Below are 23,980 nucleotides of genomic sequence, written 5' to 3' on the forward strand. Positions count from 1 at the left end.
TCCAGCCTTTTCCTTCAGAGCCTGAGTTAAGGCATAAAGAAGGCGAGGACTGTGGGGGAGCCGGTCCTGTGTACCCTGGCGCCTGGACCTGTGCAGGGACCTGCAGTGTGGGAGCCATGTCTCTGACACAGACAGGCTGCAGAGTCCCCCTGTTGCTTTGGGACTCCCTGTGCTTTCCACCAGGTGTAGGGCTGGGAGGTGACTCTGGGTGCTGGGATTAGTATGTAGGGCACAGCAGTGGGCCTGCTGCAGGGTCAGTGTGTGGGGATGGGGCTTTGCCCAGGGTGGGAAAGTGTCTGCCTCGCTTTACCCAGGAGCTTTACCCTCTCCTGCTTGCTCCCTGCCTCTGCCATGACAGGCCCAGGCCTCAGCCCTCCTCTGGATGAGAGCTGGCATCTGCCCCAAAGTTCTCTTCTGCCCCAAATGCTGCTGGCTGGGGGCTTCCAGGATTGACAGCTCCTTTGCTGGAGGTCCCGTGGATGCTCCACACAAAACTGCTCTGTCGCTGTCTGCATGTGTCCCAGCCAGGGACAGGGACCCAGGTTTATCCTCCCCTTCAGTTCAGAACAGCAGAAAAGCTGTTCAAGGGAGTTTTCCCTGTCCTTAAGCCTTGCCTGCCCTTTGGGAGCTGGACACCCATGGTGAATGGGGCATCCTCCGCGAAAAGCTGGTCATGGTCTGACTGGCTCGTCAGTCATGCCTTGCTGATTTTGTTAAGGCCATACTCCTACGCCTACTGAACAGGCAGGAAAGAAAACCCTCTTTGTTAAAGATTCAACAGCCATTCCTTTTGGTTGCCACGTGAGAATCACACCCATCATATTTTCAGAGTCCTGCAAGAAAGCCTGGACCGAAACCAGGCTCCCAAGGACTTTGGAGACCTAGATGACATGAGCTAGGAAGATCTGAACAAGGAAGTCCTTTTTCCTAAGTGGCTGCTAGGTAGTAAAATAACAGGATGCTGCACAGGCATGCCATGGGATTCCCTATGCCAATGCCTGTTGTGCAGCCTGTAGCAAAGCAAGGTGTTTTTTTTTTTTTTTAATAAAAGAAAAAGAAAAAGGCAATCCAGAAGAGAGAGCAGCAGGTCTGTCCAGACTGCTCTCCATCCCCACCGTGGCTGTGAGCTCTATCTGCCTGGGCAGAAGCCTGCTGTGCTTCGTGGGTTTGTGCTCACCTGGAGTGGAACTGAGTCCACGGAGCCAGGAGTGAGGGGCTGTGACTGGAGCACCTTCCCCCCTGACAGGGACTGGCTCTGGCTTCCGGCTGACGACTTGTTCAGAGGGCAATGTTTGCTCTCTCTTGCTCCTGGCCTGCCCTGGGTGCTAGAGGCAAGGACCTCTCTGGGGAGAGCAGTCTCACAGGAGTCTGGCGCGAGGCTGATGTGATGGGCTGGCAGCAAACTGGCTGTTTGTGCTGGCATGACGCAGCCCTGGGCTTATCAGAGCTGGTGGGAGAAGGCTGTGGGGCCTGTCGCAGTCTACAGACCACATCATGGATCATGCTGGAGCCCAGCAACAGCAGCAGGGCTGGCACCCATGGTGGCAGCGGGAGGTAAGGTTGGCCATGCTATGCAGTGGCTCGGAGCCCGGGTGAAGCAGAAGTGGTGCTGACGTCTACCAGCATGCTTGGCTCTGCAGCGTAGTTTTTTTCATAGTTTGGACATTGGTGCTCCTGCGCTACGTGTGGGTAGGGTCCCTGGCCTGCAGCTGAGCCTCAGTTTCCCTGCTGAGGCAGTGGGGTAGAGGTGCCTGGAGGGAAGGGCAGAAGATGGAGTGCTCTGAGCCAAGAGCCTGGCAGGAGGGAGCTGTGCCGGGGTGGAAAACAGGCCGGAGTATATGTGAAGGGGCAATTGGAGGAGGGAGGGCTGCCAGTAGTGGCAGGGGCCCGCCCTGTTCCTGGTGTAGTCAGTGCTGGCGAGGCCCCTTCCCTCCAGAAGGGAGAGCCGTCCTCCCTTCCCTGGGCCTTGAAGCAGGGCTGGAGATGCGGTGCTGGGTAGTGATGTCAGCCTTCGGGCAGGGGAAGTGTGGGAGGAGACAGCTGCCTGGGGAGTCCTGCCTGCCCCGGCCTGGCCTGCGGTGCAGGAGAAGGCATGAGAAAGAGCAGGCGGCAGCTGCTTATCGTGCCCAGGACGCCAGCCCCAGCTGGAGGGGGACACACCACCGCAGCCCACTATGAACGGCAAACACAAAGGTACTGAGTGCCAGCAGCATGGGGCCCCTCCGCTCATGTCCCTGTGCTGCTTCTCCTGCTTTGCTGCAGTTTCTCCCAGCTGCAGAGTCACCTGGTGGGGACTGGAGGTTGTGTACGGTCCTTCTACACACCAAGACGTGACTTGGAGCCCAGGGGCTTGGGGCTGTGGCTGCAGAGCCTGAGCGAGGTGAGGGGGAGGTGACCTGGGGCTTATTTTCTGTGTGTCTTCCTGGCCAGGAGACACTGAGGACGAACTCGGGAATGCAGAGCACCAGCATGAGCTGCTCCACATCCCAGGGAAGAAGTGAGAGTCTGTGGAGATACCAGCTCCGCTCCAGTCCCCGCGGCCCTGGCAGATCTGGACTCTCCCTTCTGCAAGTTCATGCTGATGTGCAGTGGATGTGGTGCTTGGGAACATGTATGTCCCCACTGCTTGGCTAGGGCAGATGGTGATCATTTGGGGAACTGCAGCTGTTTGAGGTTTACAGGGCAATGCAGGCTGTCTTGTGCTAGGGGCAGGAGGCTGGGCACCCAAATTTTCACTGGGGGTCTTCTTTGGATGAGTGACTTCACTTGCTGTGCCCCGGAGAGGAGAGTTCTCTCTGTCAGAAGCATGACATCTCTGTCAGAGATGGACGTCTGTGGCCTGCAAGGGGCATTGAGGGGAGGCTGTCACCATGGTGTGCAGAGACACAGTACAGGCTCTGCATCTCGAGCCAGGACAGGGGCACATGGCACCCTGGGGCTCCAGGGTGATGCACCCTTGGATACCATAGCAATATGTCTTTCCTTGGCAAATTAGTTTTCTCCCCCTCACATCCCAAGACTCTTCTGCTACAAACTGCTCCATAATGATAAGGAGAACAAACAGAGCCCAGATGCCATGTCAAGTGTCCCTGGCATTGTGGCCCCAGGGAAAGTGGGCAGAACTGGGGTGTCCTAGGGCTGCTCTCCTGCACACGAGGACCAAGTTCCCCTGGCATGATTTGCAGGAGAGCTGCTGGTACCTGACAGAGCATGCTGGAGATAAGCAGGTTGTGGGGGGTGGCATTTGGGACCTACTCAGGGTTAGGCCAACCCCACCAGGGTCCTTTCGGAGACACTTGGGAAGCAGAGCCCCAAGCAGTCTGCTGGGCACCTCTGAGGAGGTTCCTAGTCCCCGCAGGATCAGAGGTCTGATGCCCCTGGATGGGCCTTCTTCTCCTCTGGCTTGGTCTGTGCCCTTGTCAATGGAAGACTAGTCCTCTGAGGAATCCAGCCTGCTGAATGCAGCCACCTTCACTGTGGCCACAGTGGTCCTGGGCCATTTCATATGAGCTGTCCTAGAAAATAGGTCATACTCAACTCATTTGGGCATAGAGGAATTACCCCAGCCGTCTATGGTGACTTCCTCGCTGGGTACTAGTTTGGGGCTTGCATCCCGTGCCGGCAGCAGGCTGGGACCCCCAGGTGCCCCAGGCCAGGCAGCACGATGGGAGCCCATAGGCACCCTGGACTGGGTGACAGGGTGGGAGCCAGTGGGTGCCTTGGGCTAGGCAGCTGGGTGGGAGCCTGCAAGCCCCTTTACAGAGCATACTCTGACTGTCTCCCTGTGCCTTGCACTGCCCTGCCCTTCCTTGGGGATACTCCAAGGGGTAAATAAGCACTTCCTCCAATTCTTCTCATTCGGAGCGCCTTCCCTTTCCTGCCGCCCTCCCATTCAGCACAAGGAGCCAGCCAACGTCCTGCGAGTGCAAGGGCGGACACCCCCAGCACTTCCAGCGCTGTCCAGGCTGACGTGGGGCCAAGGGAGCAAGAACGCCTGGAGCCTGGCAGGGGCTGTCTGGCAGTACAGATCGATCATCTCCAAAGCAGGACCGTAGCTTTGGGCAGCCCTGCGGGTGTCAGTGTCGCCAGCCCCCATCACGGAGCAGCCAGACCAGCGTCTGCTGTCTCAGTGGGGGGCTGTGGCCTTATCACTGGGAGTTTCTTTCCCTGGTGAGTCATGGAGAGCTGTGATGAGGTTCAGGGTTTTTGACTCATCTGACTCCAAAAATGATCCCGCTCCTTGCCTTGTGTCGTGGCTCAGCTGGGGGCAGGCAGGGAAGGGGCCTCGCTTCCCGGAGGAAAGGCAGAGCGTGGAGGAGGTCAGAGAAGAGGCGGCTCCCAGGCCCTGTGTGACCAGGCAGCTCAGTGCTAATCCCCGGATGCTCCCATCCTCTGTGCTGGCTGAGCTGGGAAGGGAAGGAGGAGGGAGAACTGCTCCAGTTTGTGCACAGCACCGGCCAAGCGTTGTCCCAGGGCCGGAAGAGGCTGGCGGGGGGCTGGGGTGTGCATGTGGGTTAAGCCAGCAGAGATGCAGCTGTACAAACAAGGATGCAGCAGCTCGGGTAGGGGGAAGAGCACCAAAAGCTTGAGCTCAAGGGCTCTTCCTCGACAGGTTTTCCCTGTGGTTGACCCTGGTAACAAAGGCAACCTTACCCAAAGGTGTAGGGGGTAGCACTGCTGGCACAGGGCAAGAGGACTTCTGCTTGCCACAGCCACCTGGCCTGGCCTGACACCTCAGGCATGGGCAACTGAGCAGTGAGCAGGACAGGCTGGCCCCAGGCACAGCGCCAGCGCCGTTGTGCTCTCATGGGGGGGGCATACCTGTGCCCAGGGAGGTGGCTGCAAGCAGGTCACCATGTGCCATCAGCATGGGGGCAGTGGCTCAGCTCTGCCAGCCCCTTCTGGAGAAGCCTCTTGTGTGTCTGCCTGTGGCACTCCTTGTTGCTGCTCTGGCCCTGCCATGGGGTGGCTATAGGTCCTGCTCCTTGGTCGTCAGGGCATGGGGTTCTGGAGGGTCCTGTGTTGGGCACCCTTGGGTGTTTCTGGCCTCAGATGCACCTGTGACATTTCTGGACATGCTGGTCAGAGCACAACTCCCACGGCTGCAGGGCTGGGGGTACGGAGGGAGCCTGTTTGGGCTCTCAAGGCGTCGCCAGCTCCTGCAGTGTTGATAAACCCGAAAGAGCGACCTGAGGCTGGTGTCTGAGTGTCAGAAACAGAAACCAGCTGGGACCAACCCAGCCGGTTGGACTGCCCCCCCTCCCATGCCGTGCGCAGAGAGGAAGCTGGTAGCAGCATTCTTGGTATCCAGATCATCTTGAGAGCACCAAGCACAGGAGAGGACAGGCTGGCATCCGGGCTGGAGAGCCCACAGGGCAGATTCCAGATGTGAAGCCGTCTGCTCAGCTGGTAACATCTGGTCTCTCTTGGCTGCTGCTGTGGGCATTGTTGGCTGGAGCAGGGCAGACGGACAGACAGTCAGACGGGCAGGCTCCAGGGCTGCATTTCCCCCGCTGTGTCTCTGGAGGGCTGCAGGCAGGCTGCGACCAAGGCTCAGGAAGGTGCTGCGACCAGCAAGCTTTCATTAGAAGGTAGCTTCATTAGTGGTAAACTTCTAATTGGGGGTAGGGGGTGGTGGTTTCAGGGGGTTGGCAGGGGCAGGACCTTCAGGGCACAGGGTCATGAGGCTCAGCCTGCCAGCTGCTCACCTCTGGGGCTCTTTCTCGGCTGACCACAAGGTTGGGGGGGGGGAACGTGCCCCGGGTTCAGCTGGCAGCAGACACGTGTGTCAGGGCTCTGTTTGGCGCTGGCCTCCCTGGGAGCCTGGTGAGGGGCTCCTTCTCAGAGCCTTGGGTGAGATGCTGCTGCTGCTACCCCTCTAGGAGTGCGCCTTGGGCCCCGCTCACCGCCATGGCCAGCCGCGGCGGTACCAGGTACCTCTTATCTTGGTAATGTCTGGAATGCACCACGCCGCCAGGAGTGGAGCGTGCCTGGAGCAGGACACCCAGCACTGTTCCTGCCCAGCCTCCTCCCAGGAGTGAGAGACCCTGTGCTGTGCATGCCCAGCCTCCCACCTACTGCTCCCCAATATCCGGGTTGCTTCCCAATGTATGCCAGGCTAAAGCATCCCTCAGCACTTGGCAGGAAGGCAGGGCCCACTCGGGGCTCTTGGCAACATCGAAGTGATTTAGGGTCTGGCAAGGAGCTGGGCTGCAGGGTATCATGGCCCAGGGCACAGGCTCTGAAGGGGCTGGGGAGGGGGGTGATAACCAGGGGTGGTTGTGGAGGGGCAGCATATGGCACTGGCAGCCTTGGGCAAGACCTGGCAGTGAGCGGTCAGTCCTCCAGGCCAGTCACTGGGCTAGCTGGCAGCATGTGCCAGGGCTGCGTGGTCCCTTGGTGCTGGGCAAGGCCTGTCTTCACTCACTCTTACAGCAATTCTGCCTCACAGCATGGTGCAACTTGGGGTGTGTTTGGGGGAGAGCCTAGCAGGGGGAAGCTGCTGGTCTCTGGTCTGGGACAGGAGGACACAGTCCTCTGGGGGTCACAGCTCATCACAGTGCTCCTTGTCTTGAGACAATGGCCTCAGGCAGGCTGGAAGCATGTTCCAACTTGGCCCACCTAACTCCTGGAGTCTATGAGACATCTTGGGGGAGAGCCTGGGGCTCTTTCTGACTTTCCAGGGATTCAGGCAGGGGAGGTGCATTACTCCTGTGGTGATGCCCTCAGCATCCTTATCCCCCACCAGTGCCCTCAGCATTCCTTTCCTCTGTGATACCCTCAGCATCCTTCTGTCCCTGCAATGGCCTCAGCATCCTCCTTAGTGGTGCCCTCAGCATCCTTCTCCCCCAGGAACGCTCTCAGCACCTTCCCTAGAGATGCCCTTAGCATCCTTTTCCCCTGTGATGCCTGGCACCATTCTTTCCAGCAGTGCCCTCAGTATCCTTTTCCTCCTGCTTGAATGGCCCTTCTTAGAGCCTCCTTGTGCCCTCAGACAGCGATAGGGGCTGGGGAAGGATGGGCTGGGAGGGCTGTGCTCTCCCCTGAGGAGCTGTGCTGCTCAGGGTGACCTGCCCCGCACGTGCAGATCCCACTGCAGCACTGGTAGGTGCTTTCCCTGCAGATTAGGCACCATAACACCCCGCTGGGGCAGCAAGCCCTGCTCTATGGGTCTTGCTCGCTTGTCAGGGAGCTGATTAAACAGCCCTGCAGAGGGTAATCTGCCCAGGCCCTGCAGGTCAGCCAGGCTGCTGGGGATTACAGCTCCTGGTAATGAGCTTAATTGGGACAGCGTTGTCCTGGAAACTGGAGGGGCTGGCACTGAGCTAACTCTGAGGCAGTGGGACCTGCAGACCAGTTTGGTTGTGTGGTCACAGGCTGGGAAACAAGTGCTAAGAAGAGGGGACAGCTGGGCAGCAGGACTTTTGCGCAGTGTCTACTGTGCCCCAGCTCCACTCAGCAGGAGTTTGTCTGTGGCAGCAGCCTTTGACTTGTAGCTGCCTCAGTGCAGTGGCCCTGGCTCGTCCTGGGCACTGTGTCAGGGCCACTGGAGCTGGGCTACGAATGCCCAGGCCTCAGCCGGGTATTTGGAGAGGAGAAAGCTGTGGCATGGCTTTGGGGCAGCGGGGAGCACGGCACCGGTCACATCCCCGTCAGCAGTCAGGCAGGTGCGTGCCGCGTGGCGAGCGATTTGGGTGCTGGGCTCTGGGGTGCTGCTGCTCTGGGGGAAGGAATGGGCTTGCTGAGGAGGCGGTGGTCCATGACTGGGAGTTTGCTTGGCCACCACGGACAGGCTGTGAAAGGAGGCTGGGGAGCCCAGCTCCGGGACATGGCTGCCACTCTGTCAGGAGCAAGCCCAGCAAGGGGAGGTGACCCTCTGATCTTGACTGTGCCATGAACATCTCTGTGCCACAGGAGCCTTGGCAGCAGCTGCATCCCTGTGCTGCCACCAGTACCACTGGGAGCTGGGGGGACTCACTGTCAGCCATATTGACGAGAAGGAAAAGCAATGCAGGGAGTGGGGAGCCAGCTCTGACTGGGGTAAGCTCAGCCCATTCTGCCAAGTGGGGGGCTGCATGTCCCTGGGGCCAGGCACAGCCTTCCCCATTGGGGTGTGCGACCACCAGGCACCACATGGGCTCATCCCCAGTGGCAACTGGCTCCCCAGCCTGCAGCTTAGCTCTTGGGGCCAGCGGGCCAGAGGAACCGAGCTGGTAGCAGTGGTGGCTGGGATAAAATAGAGCATCCAGTGGGCCCCGCTGTGGCTCCTGCCCCCCTCCTGTGGCTGCCCAAGGCCCTGTGAACAGCAGCACAGTCAGCCCTGGCAGCAGGAGCTGATAGGGCAGGAGTGGGCTCGGCTCCTCTGTGTGACCAGATGGCATTGCTGGGGGTGGCAGGGCCAGAAGGGGCCACAGACTCCTCTGCTCTTTGCTAGTGGTTTTGTCTGCCCTTTCTGAGCCTCTGACAGTTCCTGGGGATGCAGAAATTGCTCTCTGTGATGTGGGGTGGCAGCCAGGTCAGGGCAGCGAGACTGAAATTTGGACTGTCCTGTGCAGGGTGAGTGGCTGGCATTAACAACGGTGGCTGTCTTGGGGATGGGTAGGCACTGGAAGCAGTTTTGGGGTTCCTGGCATTGTCTGTCTGACATCGTGCTACTGGGAGCAGAGAGGCTGTGACAGTAGGGGGCTTGGGCACGTGCCTGCTTGCTGTCCCCATCCTGGGCACTGTCTGTGTGGACTTTCCAGGGTGCTGCTGGAGATGGCTCTGCCTTCCCAATATAGAGCTTCTGGCTAAGGCTGGGGACTTTCCAGAGTGCTTTGTTGTCCGTGGGTTTCCATCCTGGCTGCTGGAGCAAACGGAAGCGAGCTTGGAGACAGCAAAGGGCTGGGCAGCCAGGTCCGGCCCTGTGCCCTTCCTGCCCCTTCAGCGGGATGTGGGCAGGGATGAGTTGGGATTGGGGAGGAGATGGCCAGGCCAGGGCATGGGGGAAGATTTGCCATGGGCAAATCCTGAAAGGACTGTGGTGGGCCTTGGAGGTCAGTCTCTTTCTGTGGCTCCCATGGGGCCACGCTGGGACACGTCCATCTGTCTGTCCCCCCCTGAGCACTCACAGTGCCTAGAGCCTTGTTATGGGCCGTGTTTCACCCAGGGCAGGGCACCGACACCACCACTGGGGTCAGCATGGGAGTCCTGCAGCCATGGCCCCAGTGCTGCATGAGGTGGTTCACCAAGCTGAGGGGGACGGGAACCTCCCAGCCCTGTACCAGGGCTCAAAGGGGTGCTGTGTTTGCCCCAGTCCCTGGGTGCCATGCCCACCCCAGTTCATGTATGCGGCTGCCCTCATCTGTGGGTGCCATGCCCACCCCAGTCTTGGTGGCAGTCCTGCCTGTGTGTTGCCACAGGTGACCCCGTTGTCTCATGCTCTGCAGGGAGGCCCTCCAGGTCACACTCGACAATGTCGCTGTCTGTGCGGCCGCAACGCCGAGTCCTTGTCGCCAAGATCAATAGGAGCCAGTCGTTCGCCGGAGTGAATTCAGCCGTGGACCGGCCTTTCAGGTAAGAGCTGGGTGCTCATGCTGCCTGTTGCAAAGGATGGGGACAGGGACGGGGTCTGTTACCCCAACACTCAATGATGCCATGTCCCAGCCAGGAGGAAGGGCTGTCCCAGACTGGACGAGGGCCGTGCAGCCCAGCCCTCCTGGAGTATGGAGGAGCAGGTACAGTGCTATCGTCCTCGTGCTCCAGCCAGATCTTGAGGGCTTCCCCATGTCCAGCTCATCGCATTCAATGACTGTCAGTGAAGGAAGATGAAGGGACTTTAAAGCTTTATGTCTTGACTGCCTTGACGTCCTGTGGCAGCAAGTTTCTCAGTTTAATGGAGTGCTGGTGTGAATCAGGGCTTCCTTTGGGTCATTTTAAGCCTGTTGCTGCAAGATTTTATTGGCTGTCCATTAGTTGTGTTGCAAGGAACAGTGAGCAATTGTTCCCTACCCATCCTCTCCAGCTGCTGGCAATTTTCTCCTCCTCTCTGCTGAAACTCACATCGACAGGAGCCACTCCATGCACTGCTCATCCCTGCCCCTTTCCTAGCTCGTGGCTCCCCTTTCCCAAGGAGCTGCAAGTGTCCCTTGGGACATGGGCATGCCATGGATTTGGGCTGTTGAGTCATGGCATTGTAATGCTTTCAATCCTTTTTCCTAGTGCTCAGCCAGGCTCCTTACCTCCTAATGCACTCAGCATCTCCCAGGCAAGAGAGAGATCTCTCAGCCAAGCAGGTGGGGAAAGCAGTGTCATGACTGAGCCTGGCCTCAGGAATTCCTCTAGCTGCCTTGCCAGGCTATGGACGCCTCAACTGTGGGGGCACAAGCCCAGCTAGAGCTTTCCAGTGCCTAGGAGCAGATTGAAGTCCTGCTCGGCGTGCTCCAGCTGCCCACAGTGGGCACACCTCCAGATCTGACTGTCAACATGGCTCATGGTCACTCAGAGAAAGGAATGTGGGGGGGGCTGGATGGACTCCTGCAGCCAAGTGGCTGGTGGAGAGATGCTTGTGGCATCCAGGGCCCTGGAGGATGAGGATGAGGAGGGATGGCTGTGGAGAGCAAGCACTTGTTCATCACCCAGGCTTGGGCTGAGGCAGAGATGTTCACTTCCTTCCTGCCCTCAACAGAGATTCGGGGAAGTCTTTTGGCTGCTTCTCCAAGAAGCCACACAGGATGGGAGGTCTGACCTGAGACGGTCACTGCTGGGAACTGATAAGCGCAGAGCGTCTTTTAGGCACTGGTGGCATGGCAGTGCATTGCAAGAGGAAGGGAAGAGCCAGTCTGAATGGGGCATTGCTGGTTGGGCTGGGTGGTGAGTCCATTGCACAAGGAAGAAGGGTGGTATTCAGGTCCCAGCTGTTGGGTTTGCAACTGTTTGGGTGCACAGCCCTCCTGCAGCTCCCCAAGGCAGTGGGACAGGCAGAGGTACTCGTACTGCAGGCTTGGTGATGTCCAGAGAGGTGTAGCATCAGCGCTGTGTCCCTACCCTTTGTCACTGTGCTGAGGGATGGAGTGACAGGGCTCTCCATCCTCAGGATGCACCCATGCTGATGCTGGCTGGGATCCTTGCCCGTCCCAGGGGGTGTATGGCAGCAGGCCAGCAGTGGTATGCATTGCCTTGCCATCACCGCGCTTGGACTACAGGTAGCATCTCCATGCTCCTGGCAACCTGGGGTGCCGGGGACGGAGCAGAGCATGGTGATCCTTCGGAGGGTGGTCAGGGCTGGAGACAGTCATGTGGGCACTCCAGGAGCGTGGCCCAGCTGCAGCTGGAGCAAGGTCAGCTTGCCCTTGCCCTCCCAAGAAGCATGGGGCCCTCACACCTCCACAGAGAGTATTCCACAGCTGGCCTCTCCAACCACTCTGAGATGGGACTAACTCACCTGCTGTTCTCCATTGTGAGCTTAGCAGGTTGCTCCCTGCACTTCCCATGCCAACTATGGCTTTAGGGCAGCCATACGCTTCTTGGGGGCTGATCTCATCCCTCCTTGCATCCCTTTCCTAAACTAAGCAGTGCTTTCTACCTCTCTGCAGAGGTTTCATGGACCCTTGTTATGCTCCCTGCTGTCCTATGGACCCTTCATCCTTGACATCTGGGTTCCAAGTTTGTCCTGGGGCTGAGGTTTCACCAGAAGGGCCAGCAGCGGGATAAGGGGCCACAGTGCCTGTGGATCATGCACTTTTGCGAGCCCCAGCTAGCCACTCTGCCTTGCCGGGTGCATGCGTTGCTTCTCCTCCCTGCATGCAGGGTGTTTACACTTGTTGCTGAACTTTCACATCAATCGCTTTGGACCTCGTTCATTGTCTCTCCCGCTCCCTCTGGCATGTAGGAGGCTGCAAAGCAATCCCCAGCTGCTCCTGCCTTGTATGGAGCATGGGATGCACCGTGAGGCCTGGGGTAGTGGGCTTTCTCTGCCCAGAGACAGTGAGAGCCAGCAGGGCTGGTGAAGGCGCTGTGCTCACTGACTTGGGGCCCTGGCTGTCGACAGCAGGGGTACACACATGGGATAGGCAGTGCTGCCTGGCCCTGCAGCCACTCATGGCTCCATCTTGCCTGGCCCTGCTGGCCGGTTAGACTGGCTGGCCGGGAGTTGTAGGAGAGACAGGCAGGTCTGGTCGGAACACTCCCAGGACCTGGCCTCCTCTCTGGTGCTCCCTCTTGTCTTGGGCTGGGGTGACAGGGCAGGCTGGGATGCCCAGGGTGGACTCCAACTCTGGGCTCACCCCGGCCATGCTGGGTTTGCCTGCTTCTCTCCGCAGGAACCTCTCGCCCTTCACCCCTACTGTCTCCCGCAAGGCTGGCTCCAGGGTCAGTAGGATGTTCTCAATGTCCCACAAATCCCCACCGCCCAAGGTGCCTCAGCCCAACCGCCTGGATGAGGTGTATGAAGCACTAAAGAAGGGCCTGACGTAAGTGCTGGGGCTTCCCATGGCTGGGTGGTTGCAGTCAGAGAGCTCCAGAGGGCACGGGAACAGCTTGGCCTGGGTTGGCTGGCCCTGGGACAGGATTAGCAGCTCTCTCCTCTCAAACGACAGTCATGTCCCAGGTGCCTTGGGCACATCCTGCTTCCGCATAGTGCCTCAGGGTCCTGGAGCAGTGCAGGGGAGGGGGTGCAAGTTCCTGAGGTCACACAGGGCAGCAGGAGGGCCAGGATTAGACCACCTCCCTGAAACTGTCCCCAGCTGGGACATATCTGGTGCTACAGAGTTGGCCCTGGTACTGTCCTCTGCATCCTACACAGAGGTGCCCATGGGCTCCCTTGCCTGGGTGCCGAAGGCCACTGTGATATATGGGGAGTGGGACATGGGAGCGCAGGGCCTGACCTGGCTTGCTGGGCACAATGTGGACTGTGGCTGGCAGGGGCCACGTCATACATGCCAGGCTTGGCATGGCATCTCAGCCTGACCACTGTGGTGCTGTCGCCCCAGAGCCTACCTGGAGGTGCACCAGCTGGAACTGGAGAAGCTCAGCACCCAGATCCGCGAGTCCAAGAGAAATTCACGCCTGGTGAGTGTCACAGCCCCCAAGGGCAAGCTGGCTGTATTTGGCCCAGCCTGGGTGCACAGGACAGAAGGACTTTATGGGGAGCAGCGCTTTGCTTTGTGGTCGTGTCTGGGGCAGCTCATGGTCCATCTATGCCTCAGGGCAGAGCCTGCTCCTGTGATGGCATTCAGGGCCCTGCCAGGCTCGGATGTTGGGCTACATAGGGTTCTTGTTCTACTATCACGTGCATCCCTCCGGCCCTGGCTGGGTGCTGCATATCTGCGCTGACATGCTATGGGTGGTGGTTGCGCGACATGCCGGGTCTCTTTGAGTGGGCAGAGCTGGCTTTTCGCTACATCTTATCCTTCTCCTCTCTCCTCCAGGGCTTTCTCTATGACCTGGATAAGGTAAGTGGGAGCAGTGTCCTGTCACCCTTGCCTCCCCCATCCTAGGGCCAGGGATGTGCTGCTGCAAGCCCCTTCTCTGCTAGCAGTGCTCCATTGCCTAGTACTTGGCCTCCCTCTCCCCGCTTGGCAGAGTGCCTGCAGCCTGGGATCGGGGCTCTCTGGGCAGGGTGGGCAGGGGATGAAGCAGGGACAGGCAGGGACTTGTAGCCAACTTCTTGCAAGCAGAAGCTGTGGCTGGTGAGTGCTCGTCTTGGGTTAGCTCTGAGCCTAGGTGAACATGGGAGAAGAGCACCCTGCAACCTGGTCTGTTCTCCTGGGAGACTCTGCAGAGCCGGGGAGGCTGTAGGATGCTGCCAGCTCATGGGTGCAAGCTCGGCATCTGCTCTGCTCACCACCAGCTGCCCCTCTGCAGTGCCCTGCACACAGCAGGACCAAATACCAGGGCATGTCCCAACTCATGGCATGGGCATGCAGCAGGGTGCCTGCCTGGGCACATCCTGGCCTATGGCCCCTCTCTGGAGAGTTTCTTTTGCCTCTGACGCTGTCTCCTCTGCAATTCCAGCAAGTTAAGTCAATTGAGCGCTTCCTGCGTCGCCTGGAATTTCATGCTAGCAAGGTAAGACCTGGGCACTGGGGTCAACTTTGTAGTCCAGTGGACTTCCAGCTTCCTTGCAGCATTGGGAGCGTGGGGTTCTTCCCCACCTCACATCATGCTTCAGCAATACCAAGGCAAACTTGTGGTGCTAGGCCCAGCTCAGCCTGCTCCACACTCATGTCCTGGCACAAATGCAGCCATGTGCTGTCCCACCAGGCACATGGTCCTGCGTGAGCAGGATGCCCTGGAGACTGGCTGAAGAAAGCCTTACGGCACAGCTGCCGGAGCGTGCCCGGAGCCAGCAGGTCGGGGTTGGCGAGTTGGCCAGGCCACAGTCCCTGCCTGCTGTTTGGCCTTCCCAGCACAGCACCCTGCCCCTCACCACAGCTTTGGGCCTGTCCTTGCAGATAGATGAGCTCTACGAGGCCTATTGCATCCAGCGGCGGCTCCGTGATGGGGCCCACAACATGGTCAAGGCTTACAGCACAGGGTCACCGGGTAGCCGAGAGGCACGTGAGAGCCTGGCCGAGGCCAGCAAGGGGTATAAGGAGTACACAGAGGTGAGGTGCCCATTTTGGGGTAGGTTGGGAGGGTGCTGAGCCTGGGGACTGCTGCTGACCGGTACTCCCCATCCCTCTGTTCCCAGAACATGTGCCTGTTGGAGAGCGAGCTGGAGAGTCAGCTGGGCGAGTTCCATGTCCGGATGAAAGGTAACACATCCCCCTCCAGCCTGGCCCACTGACCACCTCATGCCAGTCATGGACTCAGCCATGCACTGACACACCTCCATCTTCTCTTGCAGGACTGGCAGGTTTTGCCCGGCTGTGTGCTGGTGACCAGTACGAGGTTTGTGGGACCTTTGGGGTATCCTCCATCCCTGTGGTCCTTACGGTGCCTGGGGGGTACACAGACCTGGGGTACTGGTGCTGACTGGGCTGGCGTGTTGTGGGTCTGTGGTGGGTGGCATAGGGCCCTAGATGTGCCCTGGGAGGTGTGGAGAGCACCCACCATCCTCAAACTGTGTCTACCCCCACCCCCATGCCTCTGCCCTTCCCCAGATCTTTATGAAGTACGGACGGCAACGGTGGAAGTTGCGGGGGCGCATCGAGGTGAACAGCAAGCAGGTGTGGGACAGTGAGGAGATGGTTTTCTTGCCTCTCGTCACCGAGTTCCTCTCCATCAAGGTACGGGACTCTGTGGCTAGAGCTGAGAGGAGGCAGGGACAGGGTGGGCTGGCAGGCACTGCACCACCCTTCCCAGCCAGAGCTGCCCTGGGAGCTGTGTAGGGGAACAGCAGCAGAGGTTATGCCATGCCCTGAGGGAGAGCTGTGCTCTGAAGACATGTAAAAAGCCATGGGCTGCCTGTGGGAGGAGAGCACGCTAGGTGCAGCACTGAGAGCCAGTGGGGGTTCTCTGCTTGCTGCAGCCCAACTACCACATTGTATCCCTCCAAGGATTGCCTTCAGGACCTAAGCCTAAACCTAATCCTCACTGGGGAGGGTGGAGGGGATGATGTCCCACAGTGGTGGCTTCCTGGCAACAGCACGGATGCTGTGTGCCTAGCAGTTGGTGCCTTCATCTCATCCTCTCTTCTCCCTCCTTCCCCAGGTGACAGAGCTTAAGAGCCTAGCCAACCATGTCGTGGTGGGCAACGTGTCGTGTGAGACCAAGGACCTGTTCGCAGCTCTACCCCAGGTAGTGGCTGTGGATATCAATGACTTGGGTACCATCAAACTCAGCCTGGAGGTGACCTGGAAGTGAGTACCTCAGCGGGCATCCCTGGCAGGGCACAGCAGGGCTGGGGATGTCTGGCATGGCATGGCGAGAGCTGGCCTGCCCTGGATTCTCCCCCATCCCAAATCTGGGCTGCAGTTATGGGGTGCCAGAGGGGGACTGAATAGGGCTGCAGGGCCCTGCCTGCCCCAATAGCCTTCCTGCTCACTGCAGAGCAGGGTCGGGACTCCATCATCTGGCTTGCACCCTTCATCTCTCTGCTCTGCTCACCAGCCCCTTCGACAAGGATGACCAGCCCTCGGCAGCCAGCACTGTCAACAAGGCCTCCACGGTGAACAAGCGGTTCTCTACCTACAACCAGAGCCCCCCCGACACACCATCCCTGCGGGAGCAGGCTTTCTATGTAAGTGCAGTGCGAGGCACAGCTGCACACTGTGCGAGTGATCTGGCACACAGAGGGGAGCATGTAGGGATGTGCCCGCCCAGCCACTTCGTCAACTTATGTGTGCCCCGATAGGTCCTGCCGGGTAGCACAGCTCAGGGGAGGTGGAAGGGGGCAGCCCCTTGTCCCTCTACACCCCCTGCTTCGTCCATCTGGCCACGGCCTCCCAACACCAGCCTGTAAGCCCCTGCTCCTCCCACGCTCATGGCTCCTCTTCTCTCTGCTCAAGAGCCCAGCGCGGGCAGCCGACAAGCATGGCTGGTCCTTGTTGGACATCTTTCGGGAGACACTCTTCGAGAAGCTGTCTCAGAGCTGTTCCTGCGGCGACGTCTCCTCGGTCGAGCTCAGGAGATGGCCGCAGCAGGGCTGCGTAAGTGTGAGGGCTGGAGCTGGCCTGTAGCTTAGCCCAATGGCTTGGCTGTTCTGCAGTAGTGGTAGCCACTCCTTGCCTCCTACTCACTAGCCCTTTCTGAAGCCTGAGGTCCTGATCCTGCCAGCTGGGGGCCTGATCCTGCCAGCCAGGGCCCTGGCTGGCATGAAGGGATGGAACCACCAGGGATGCTAGTGCAATGAGCACTAGTGTCCTCAGCTCCCACTGGACCTCATCTGCAAACTCAGGGAGCACTGGCTGTATGGGCTGGCCCTGCTCCTCCATCTCTGTGCCCTCATGTGAGGGCTAGACACTAGTGAGTAGAAGGTGTGTCCGTGTCCCGCACTGGTGGCATTGGCGTGGCATTGGTGTGACGTGGCGTGCTGGCTGGTGCTGCCCCCTGCAGGCTGGTGGTGGGGCCATAGCTGCCCTTTTAGCTGTGGCGTGTGGTGTGGCTGCGCTCTGCACTCTGTTTGTGTTGCACCTCCTCCGTACCAGACCTCTCCATAGCACCTGGGGAGCGGCCAGCATCCTACGATGGCACCTAGCAAACCGGGACACGTGTGGTGGGGTCTGGGCAAAAGGACTCCTGGATTCCTCCTCAGTGTGGTGGGGGATCTGGGACTTGAAGGGGAAGCAGCACATGGGCAATGAGGCACTGGTGTGCCAGGCCCTCGCCTTCCTCCTTGCTGGGCCTGTGGAGCCAGGCTGGGCAAGAGGGATGAGCCAGCAGCTCCTGGGGCCCAGGCTCCTGCAAGCAGAGGAGATTGATCTGTGCTCTGGCCCCATGAGATCCCCAGAGCATCATCCCTGAGGGTCTCAGCAGCCTCAGTGCTTTCTGGCTCAGGCATATCCCAACCCCCTGGATGGGAGGGGAAGGCAGCCCAGGTGAGGGGAATGTCCCCGAGGAGCTGGGCAGCGACCAACGGTGCCCAGCTGATGCATTGTGTCCTCTCCCTTCCCAGAACATGCTGCGGCGCCAGGAGGAGCTGGAGAATGGCACAGCCTGGTCCATCTCCTCGGAGTCATCAGATGATTCCTCGAGCCCCCAGCTGTCAGGCAATACCCGCCACACTGTGCACAAGCCTATTGTGCAGCCAGAGGTGCAGGCCTCGGCCCCTGCCATCGAGATCTCCTTCTCCCAGCAGCAGGAGGCAGGGGCTGGAGCCAGCATCCCCGCCAGGCCAGGGATGCCCGACCGGCCAGAGGAGCAAGATAGCTCCAAGAAGGATGTGGTGGCCAATGGGCATGTGCCCTACTCTCGAACTCTGAGCCACATCAGTGAAGCCAGTCTGGACACCACAGTGGAGGCCAAGGCTGTGGAGAGCACGTGGGAGCCCTCTCCAAGCCCAGAAGACTCTGGCCCAGGCGAGCCGAACACAGACTCCCTCCCCGGTGCCTCAAATATGTTGCCGGCAGCCTGGGCAGAGCAGGACAGAGGCCTCGAGGCCAAGCCCCGCGCCATGGTATCATGGGCTGAGTCCTGCGAGTCGGAGGCCACACAGGTAGAGCCGGTGGTCAGCCAAGTGCCAGCGCAGGGTGACTGTGACACCACGGCCCCCACACAGGCCCCGGCCCCGGCACACACCTCCGTGGAGATGCCCATCCACACCCCACTCCTGCCTGCCGGTCCCCCTGAGGTCCCACGAGTGAAGGCCGTGGACTCAGGCCTGGAGGAGGCCATCAGCCTCTTGGGTTCAGCCCTGGATGACTATCGGGGACAGTTCCCAGAGCTGCAGCCCCTCGAACGGGAGCTCAAACACCTGGAGGAGATCCTGCTGGTGAGGGGGCCTCAGAGGGAGTCCACAGCGGTACCTGGGGATGAGGGTGGTTCGGCCATCCCAGCTGGTAGGGCACAGATATGAGGGTGCTGGGGCCATCCCAGCTGGCAGGGCCTGGGGACAAGGATGGCAGAGCCATCCTGGCTGTCAATGCACAGGGATGAGGGTGCCAGGCCATCCTGGCTGGCATGGCAGGGTCTGATGAAGCCATGCCCTCCTCCACAGCACAAGCAGGGTGTGTTCCTCAGCCGGGCCTCCAGCATCAGTCTCACGGTGGAGCACGCGCTGGAGAGCTTCAGCTTTCTCAACACCTCCGACATAGACGACTCAGAGGGCTCTGAGGAGGAAGCCATCCGGGATGAGAGGTGCGCAACAGTGGGGCTCAGGACAGGGTGCAGGGCAGGATGTGGCCCTGGGGCAGCTGGGATAGGAGTGTCCACCTCTGCAGTACCTCTCTGCACTGGTGGCCCCAGCATGGTTAGACCAGCCTGTCTCACCTTGGGGCAGGCCTAGCTTGAGGAGTGGTGGGATCCAACCTGTCTGGGGAGCACAATGCCACTCCATATCTCTCTGGGGTCTAGTCTCCATGGGGGCTGGGTTGGGAGACAGCCCGTGTGCCCCACACTACGGGGATCTGCTCCTTTGCCCAGCCCTGAGCAGCCCAAATTAAGTAATATTGTAGGTCCTACAGAAACTCTGCCCAGTGTTCCTCCTGCAGCGATGGGTGGGGAAGGGCTGGGTCTGGGTTACCTGCACTAGCCTGATGGCTCGGTCTCTCCTTGGCTCACAGGAGGGCTGGCAAACCCCGGCGTGGGAGTGGGGCTCCCAGCGCTGGTGAGATGGGGGCAGACGACACTGGCTTGTGCAGCTGCTCCGAGAGCAGCACGGACCCCATGAGTACTGGCAACGAGTTTCTGGATAAGTCCCTGGTGCTTCATCTCAACAACTGCAACTGCCTGCTGCTGGTGAGAGCGGGGGCCAGAGCACAGCAGTGAGGCATGTCCTGAGGCCGGTGGGCACTGGGGTGGGCTGTGGGACCCCAGCAGAGCCTAGCAGATTGGGTAGCTCCAATAACTCCCCTCAAGACTGCTCTCACCACAGCCTGAAGGGCCATGCTAATGCTGTGGTCTGGGTGCCAGGCTCTGTCCCTAAGGTCAGCAGTTTACCTGTGCCTTGCAGAAGCTGGGCACCTTCGGACCCCTGCGGTGCCGGGAGATGTATGCCCTGGACAGGTTGCTGCGGGAGGCACAGGTGCTGGAGATCGTGTGCCAGCTAACAGAGGAGCGATCGGGAGCAGCCAGCTCTGCTGCCGAAGGTAAAGGCATGTGGCAGGGGGACCCATCTATGCTGCCCCTCCAGGGCTGCGTTGGGCCTGGCCCTCTCTTGTGGGCCTGGCTTGGCAGCAGGGGGCTGTGCCAATGGGAAGGCAGGAGGGGCCTGCCAGCTGCTGGGGCCCAGAAAAGGCTTGACAGCCTGTATCCCCACAGTGGTGCAGTTCTCAACACAGAAGGAGGGAGTGCTGCCCCTTTGGGACCTCTGCGTGGAGGTACCCAATGTCTACACCTGCCCTGTGGAGCGGTTCCTGCAGGTCCTGAGCACCCAGTATGCAGCGCTTATCAGTGAGCGGCACCCTGGCCTAGCTGATGCAGGTGAGTAGGCACCCAAGGGTGCTCAGGAAGGGAATTGCCAGCACCTCTCACTGAGCCCAGCTGGGACCTTGTGGGTGCCAGGAGCCCTGCAGAGACCAACAGGGTGCCAAGAGGTGCCATGCACACTGACTTGGGCCCTTCCCTACAGTGTGTGTGAAGCTGGTGGAGGACGTGCTGAATCGACGGCTGCCCCGGCGACCTGGCAGTGCCCAGAGCGAGCAGGTCACCATCTTCCAGTACTGGAGCCACTTTGAGTCACTCGGTGCCCTGATGCTGGATGCCTATGTGATGGAGCTGGCGGAGGAAGGTGGGTGCCCTCCCACTCTTGTGAGGCCCTGGCATGGTAGTGCACAGCCGTGAGCAGGGGCGCCAGAGGCTGTTGCACCCATGCCGTGGAGGATAACCCCGTGGCAACTCCACAGCCTGCCAGAGGAGGCTCAGCCATCCTTGGGGTGGGCACTCAGGCCCAACACATCCCAGGTGTGCAGCACACTCCTATGTTTCCTTCCCAGGCTCCCTTGGGTCTGTGCTGTCCGCACATCCCCTGGCACTTTGGCTTGGGTGCCCCTGCAGCCCCATGCTGGGAAGCGTCCCTGTGAATGCCCTGCGTGGGGGGCTCCCTCTGCCCAGTGTGGTTGCAGGGTGCCCAGGGCTGAGCTCCCTGCACCTGAGCAGCCCTGGGAGGAGGCAGGGGCGCACAAGCAATGCCACTGGGCTCTCAGCACCCTGGCTTAGCAGGCCATTCCCTGCAGTGCTGCTGGCGCAAAACCTGAACTCAGACGACCAGGACGTGGTGCTGCGGGCCCTGAAACGCATGCCTGAGGGCCGCCTCAAGAAGGAAGGACTGAAGGCACTGAGTCTACTCCTTGTGGAGGGCAACAGCAAGGTGGTGAGCGCTGTGTCAGCCCAACTCCGCAGCCTGGCTGAAAACCCTCGCTTCCGCCAACGGGTATGTCCCAGGCAGGCCTGAGATGAGGTGGGCTGGTGGTGCTGCCCAAGTAGTGCTGCCTCCCACATCTGCCGCAGTTGAGGGCACAACACTGACACCTGCTCTCCCCCAGGCCCTCGTGTGTTACCTGGACCAGCTGGAGGATGAGGAGGTGCAGACACGTGTGGCAGGGTGTGCAGCGCTGGGCTGTCTCAAGGTAAGAGGGCTGCAGGGAGAAGCTGGTAGTGCCTAGATGCTTGTGCCTGTTGAATCCCAGGGCTGAGCTGGCTGCAGGGTGGACAAAGAGGAATCGGATGTGTCCAAGGGCTGCCTGGCACTGCCCTGGTGGTTGCTGCACATCCCTCTGCTCCTGAGATAAGGGAGCTGGTGGGGCCTCAAATGCAATGGAGAACTAGGCAGGGGCAGGCCCGGAGCGGAACTGGAAGGGAAGAGACAGAGCCAAGGGATTTTCCTGTCCAAGGCTGGGCAGGAGGAGGAGGAAGAGCTCTATGGGACCTACCCATGCCAGCCTGGTACCTGCCATGGGGCTGCAGCAACCTGTTCTGCCTTCCCTTTTGGGCTGTGCCCATGTTGCCAGGTCTGCCAGCCACATTTAGCCCTTTGTCCCCGCTCCTGCAGGCCAAGGAGAGCATCGAGCAGCTGATTTACCTGTGCCAAACTGACAAGGAACCCGTGCGGGAGGCAGCCAAGCAGAGCCTGATGCTGTGTGGTGAGTGCCCTGCTGCACTGCTTTGCTCCCTTACCACTCAGGACTCCCAAGGGGCATCTCCCAGTGCTGGCACTGCCTGTGGGAGAAGGGTGTCCTGGGCTGGTCCCTGCCTAGCCCTATGTGCTCTGGCTCATGTCTTCCCTTGTGCCAGCACCCCAAGCTCTGCCCAGGCAAGAGCAGGTTGGTGTTGGGCATCGAGGGCTGGGAGCCCCCCCCCCCCAGCCACAGAGCGCTAAGTGTGGTTGTTATTTATTTGCTAGATGGCACTGAGAGAACCATCTGAGTGGGTTACTAGGCCTCCGGGTCATGACAGCTGCTGCACAGGTTGGGACACGTGAGCTGTCCTTGTCCCTGGTCCCTGCTCCTGTTGCTTTGCTCACAAGTGTCTCGTCTTAGAGCCTGTCAGCCATGTCACTTTTTGGAGTCTGTGTGTCTTGGCTGTTTGTAGAGCCCATCCCTGTGACACACCTGGCACATGTAGGCACCTTGTGTCCCGTTTTGCAGCAGATTGTCCGTGTCACAACTTCCTGCTGGGAGATGGCTGCTGTGTGCAGATGTGTGTGGGGGGGGGGGGGGGGATGCCAGGGCAGGGATCTCCAGGCCAGCTTGCAGCATGGGCATCTTTGTCCCTGCATGTATGCAGGGGTCCCAGGGAGTTTTCGGGATATTGGTACAAGCACACACAGACATGCACGACTGTTTGAGCTATGCTGCCACTTCCTGCTGCATCTGGTACAGCCCAAGCTCTGGCCCATTTGCCCTGCCTGGGCTCTCTGCAGGTTAGTAGGGTCAGCAGCCAGCACTTTTGAAGCTGCGCTGTGGGCAATCCCTGCCTTGCATGGGCATGGTGCAGCAGGCAGCTGGAGAACAGGATTTACGATGTCTGAATCAAATACAAGAGCCCTGGGGACTTCGTGAGCCTGATCCCAGCTGGGACCTGCCCAAGGGTGTGCTAAGTGGGGCAAGAGTGGTTTCTGTGCTCTGTGGCCATGTCACCCAGGCTCAGCTCCACCAGGCATTAGCCACATTGCCCCTTCCAGGCACGGGAAGGTGGCTGGGGATGAGCAGGGGGCCAGAGCTCCAGAATTTTGGTCCACCAACCACAGCCTGTACTTGCAGGGGAGGACGGTAAATTGGCTCACCGGCGGCTGGAGGAGTCCCTGGACAGCCTCCCGAGGATCTTTGCACCAGCCAGCATGGCCAGTACAGCTTTCTGAGACACCACACACACCTGCCTGCCATCCCTCAGGGCAAAGGCACCGCTGGGCTGACTGGGCTTACATGGACTGGGCCAAGCCAGCACCCAGAGGCTCCCATCCTCAGCAGCACACTGCAGTATTACCCCTACCAGCAGCTTGCCGCAGCCGCTCACTGCCTTACAGAGCACCGCTTCCCCTGCCCCTAGACACTGGCCATTTGGAGTGCCCTGTACACACCCCTGGGCAGGGGGGCTCGCTGCACCTCTCACCCTTTGATTGGTATTTAAATTGCTGGGGAGCTTGCCCTACCCAGCCCTTCGTTGGCAACAGCTGCTGAGACTGGAGCAGGGCAGAGATGTACCTGACTTCTCTGCCACTTCCCTCCCGTTGTGCGAGGGCACACGCCCTTCCCCAGAAGGACCTGCACTTTGGAAACGATGCTGTTTCTTCCCAGGAGTTTCCTGGGCTGTGGGGACTGTCACCCTTTGCCATCTGGAGTCCCCAGGACTTAAATAAAATGATATATGAGATATTAATATATTCTGCTGGCATTTCTTCTTTCCAGCTCCACATGCTCCTGTCCCTCCCCAGGCCTGGCTGTAGGGGGGTGCAGTGAGATACGGCCCCAGCCCAGAGCCTTTCCCAGTCTCTTGGGAAGCACTGTGGAGGGCAGGGGCAGGAGGAGCAAAAGACAGAGGGCTGGACAGACGGATGGACAGAAGCTGCCACTTTTTTTGGTTTTATTTTATTTTTTATTTACAGATTTTTGCAGAAAAACAAAAGCAAAAAATTCTTTTCTATAATGTCTCTATAAATCTATATATAATGTAATTACAGAGAATGACTAATTTTGATTTTAAACCAGAAATAAAAACAAACCTTTAATGAGGGATGGTGTCATTGTGTGGGTGTTTCTTGAGCTCCACTCCTGAGGGGCAGTGTAAGCTAATGGTTAGCATGGCTGACTGGTGGGCTGGAGGATTGTCATGGGATGCAACTGTGATTTCTGGCATGGCCTAGCTGCAGCTGGGTGCACTGAGCTGTGCTGGGCAGCTGGCTGCAGTCCTCCCCCTACACCTCCGCTGCCAGCCATTCCTGTGCCACAGCTGGGCAACACAAAGG

General features: G+C 59.6%; 1 protein-coding gene across 17 annotated transcripts in view; it reads left to right on the plus strand.

The window, feature by feature from the left end:
• RIPOR1 (RHO family interacting cell polarization regulator 1) overlaps positions 1-23,747 on the plus strand; it is a 44,982-nt gene extending 21,235 nt beyond the window's left edge. For 4 of the 17 annotated variants that reach the window (XM_068955335.1, XM_068955336.1, XM_068955334.1 and 1 more), the window contains 21 exons: positions 9,429-9,555; positions 12,300-12,449; positions 12,969-13,047; positions 13,407-13,430; positions 13,993-14,046; positions 14,433-14,585; positions 14,672-14,735; positions 14,828-14,871; positions 15,084-15,209; positions 15,634-15,782; positions 16,033-16,162; positions 17,537-18,352; positions 18,578-18,717; positions 19,143-19,317; positions 19,532-19,667; positions 19,840-20,001; positions 20,150-20,308; positions 20,754-20,950; positions 21,063-21,146; positions 21,569-21,659; positions 22,779-23,747. In XM_068955335.1, the coding sequence (XP_068811436.1) occupies positions 9,455-9,555; positions 12,300-12,449; positions 12,969-13,047; positions 13,407-13,430; positions 13,993-14,046; positions 14,433-14,585; positions 14,672-14,735; positions 14,828-14,871; positions 15,084-15,209; positions 15,634-15,782; positions 16,033-16,162; positions 17,537-18,352; positions 18,578-18,717; positions 19,143-19,317; positions 19,532-19,667; positions 19,840-20,001; positions 20,150-20,308; positions 20,754-20,950; positions 21,063-21,146; positions 21,569-21,659; positions 22,779-22,876 (3,132 nt within the window). In that variant the 5' untranslated portion in view covers positions 9,429-9,454 and the 3' untranslated portion in view covers positions 22,877-23,747. Of the gene's footprint in view, positions 1-2,028; positions 2,194-2,430; positions 2,612-5,314; positions 5,592-9,428; positions 9,556-12,299; positions 12,450-12,968; positions 13,048-13,406; positions 13,431-13,992; positions 14,047-14,432; positions 14,586-14,671; positions 14,736-14,827; positions 14,872-15,083; positions 15,210-15,633; positions 15,783-16,032; positions 16,163-16,430; positions 16,572-17,536; positions 18,353-18,577; positions 18,718-19,142; positions 19,318-19,531; positions 19,668-19,839; positions 20,002-20,149; positions 20,309-20,753; positions 20,951-21,062; positions 21,147-21,568; positions 21,660-21,919; positions 21,984-22,778 lie in introns of those variants that run through there. The other 13 variants (XM_068955327.1, XM_068955326.1, XM_009686819.2 and 10 more) reach the window with 11 other exon arrangements.
• The last annotated feature ends 233 nt before the right edge of the window (positions 23,748-23,980 follow it).

Source organism: Struthio camelus, chromosome 10 (genome assembly GCF_040807025.1).
Source record: "Struthio camelus isolate bStrCam1 chromosome 10, bStrCam1.hap1, whole genome shotgun sequence".
Lineage (NCBI taxonomy): Eukaryota > Metazoa > Chordata > Aves > Struthioniformes > Struthionidae > Struthio > Struthio camelus.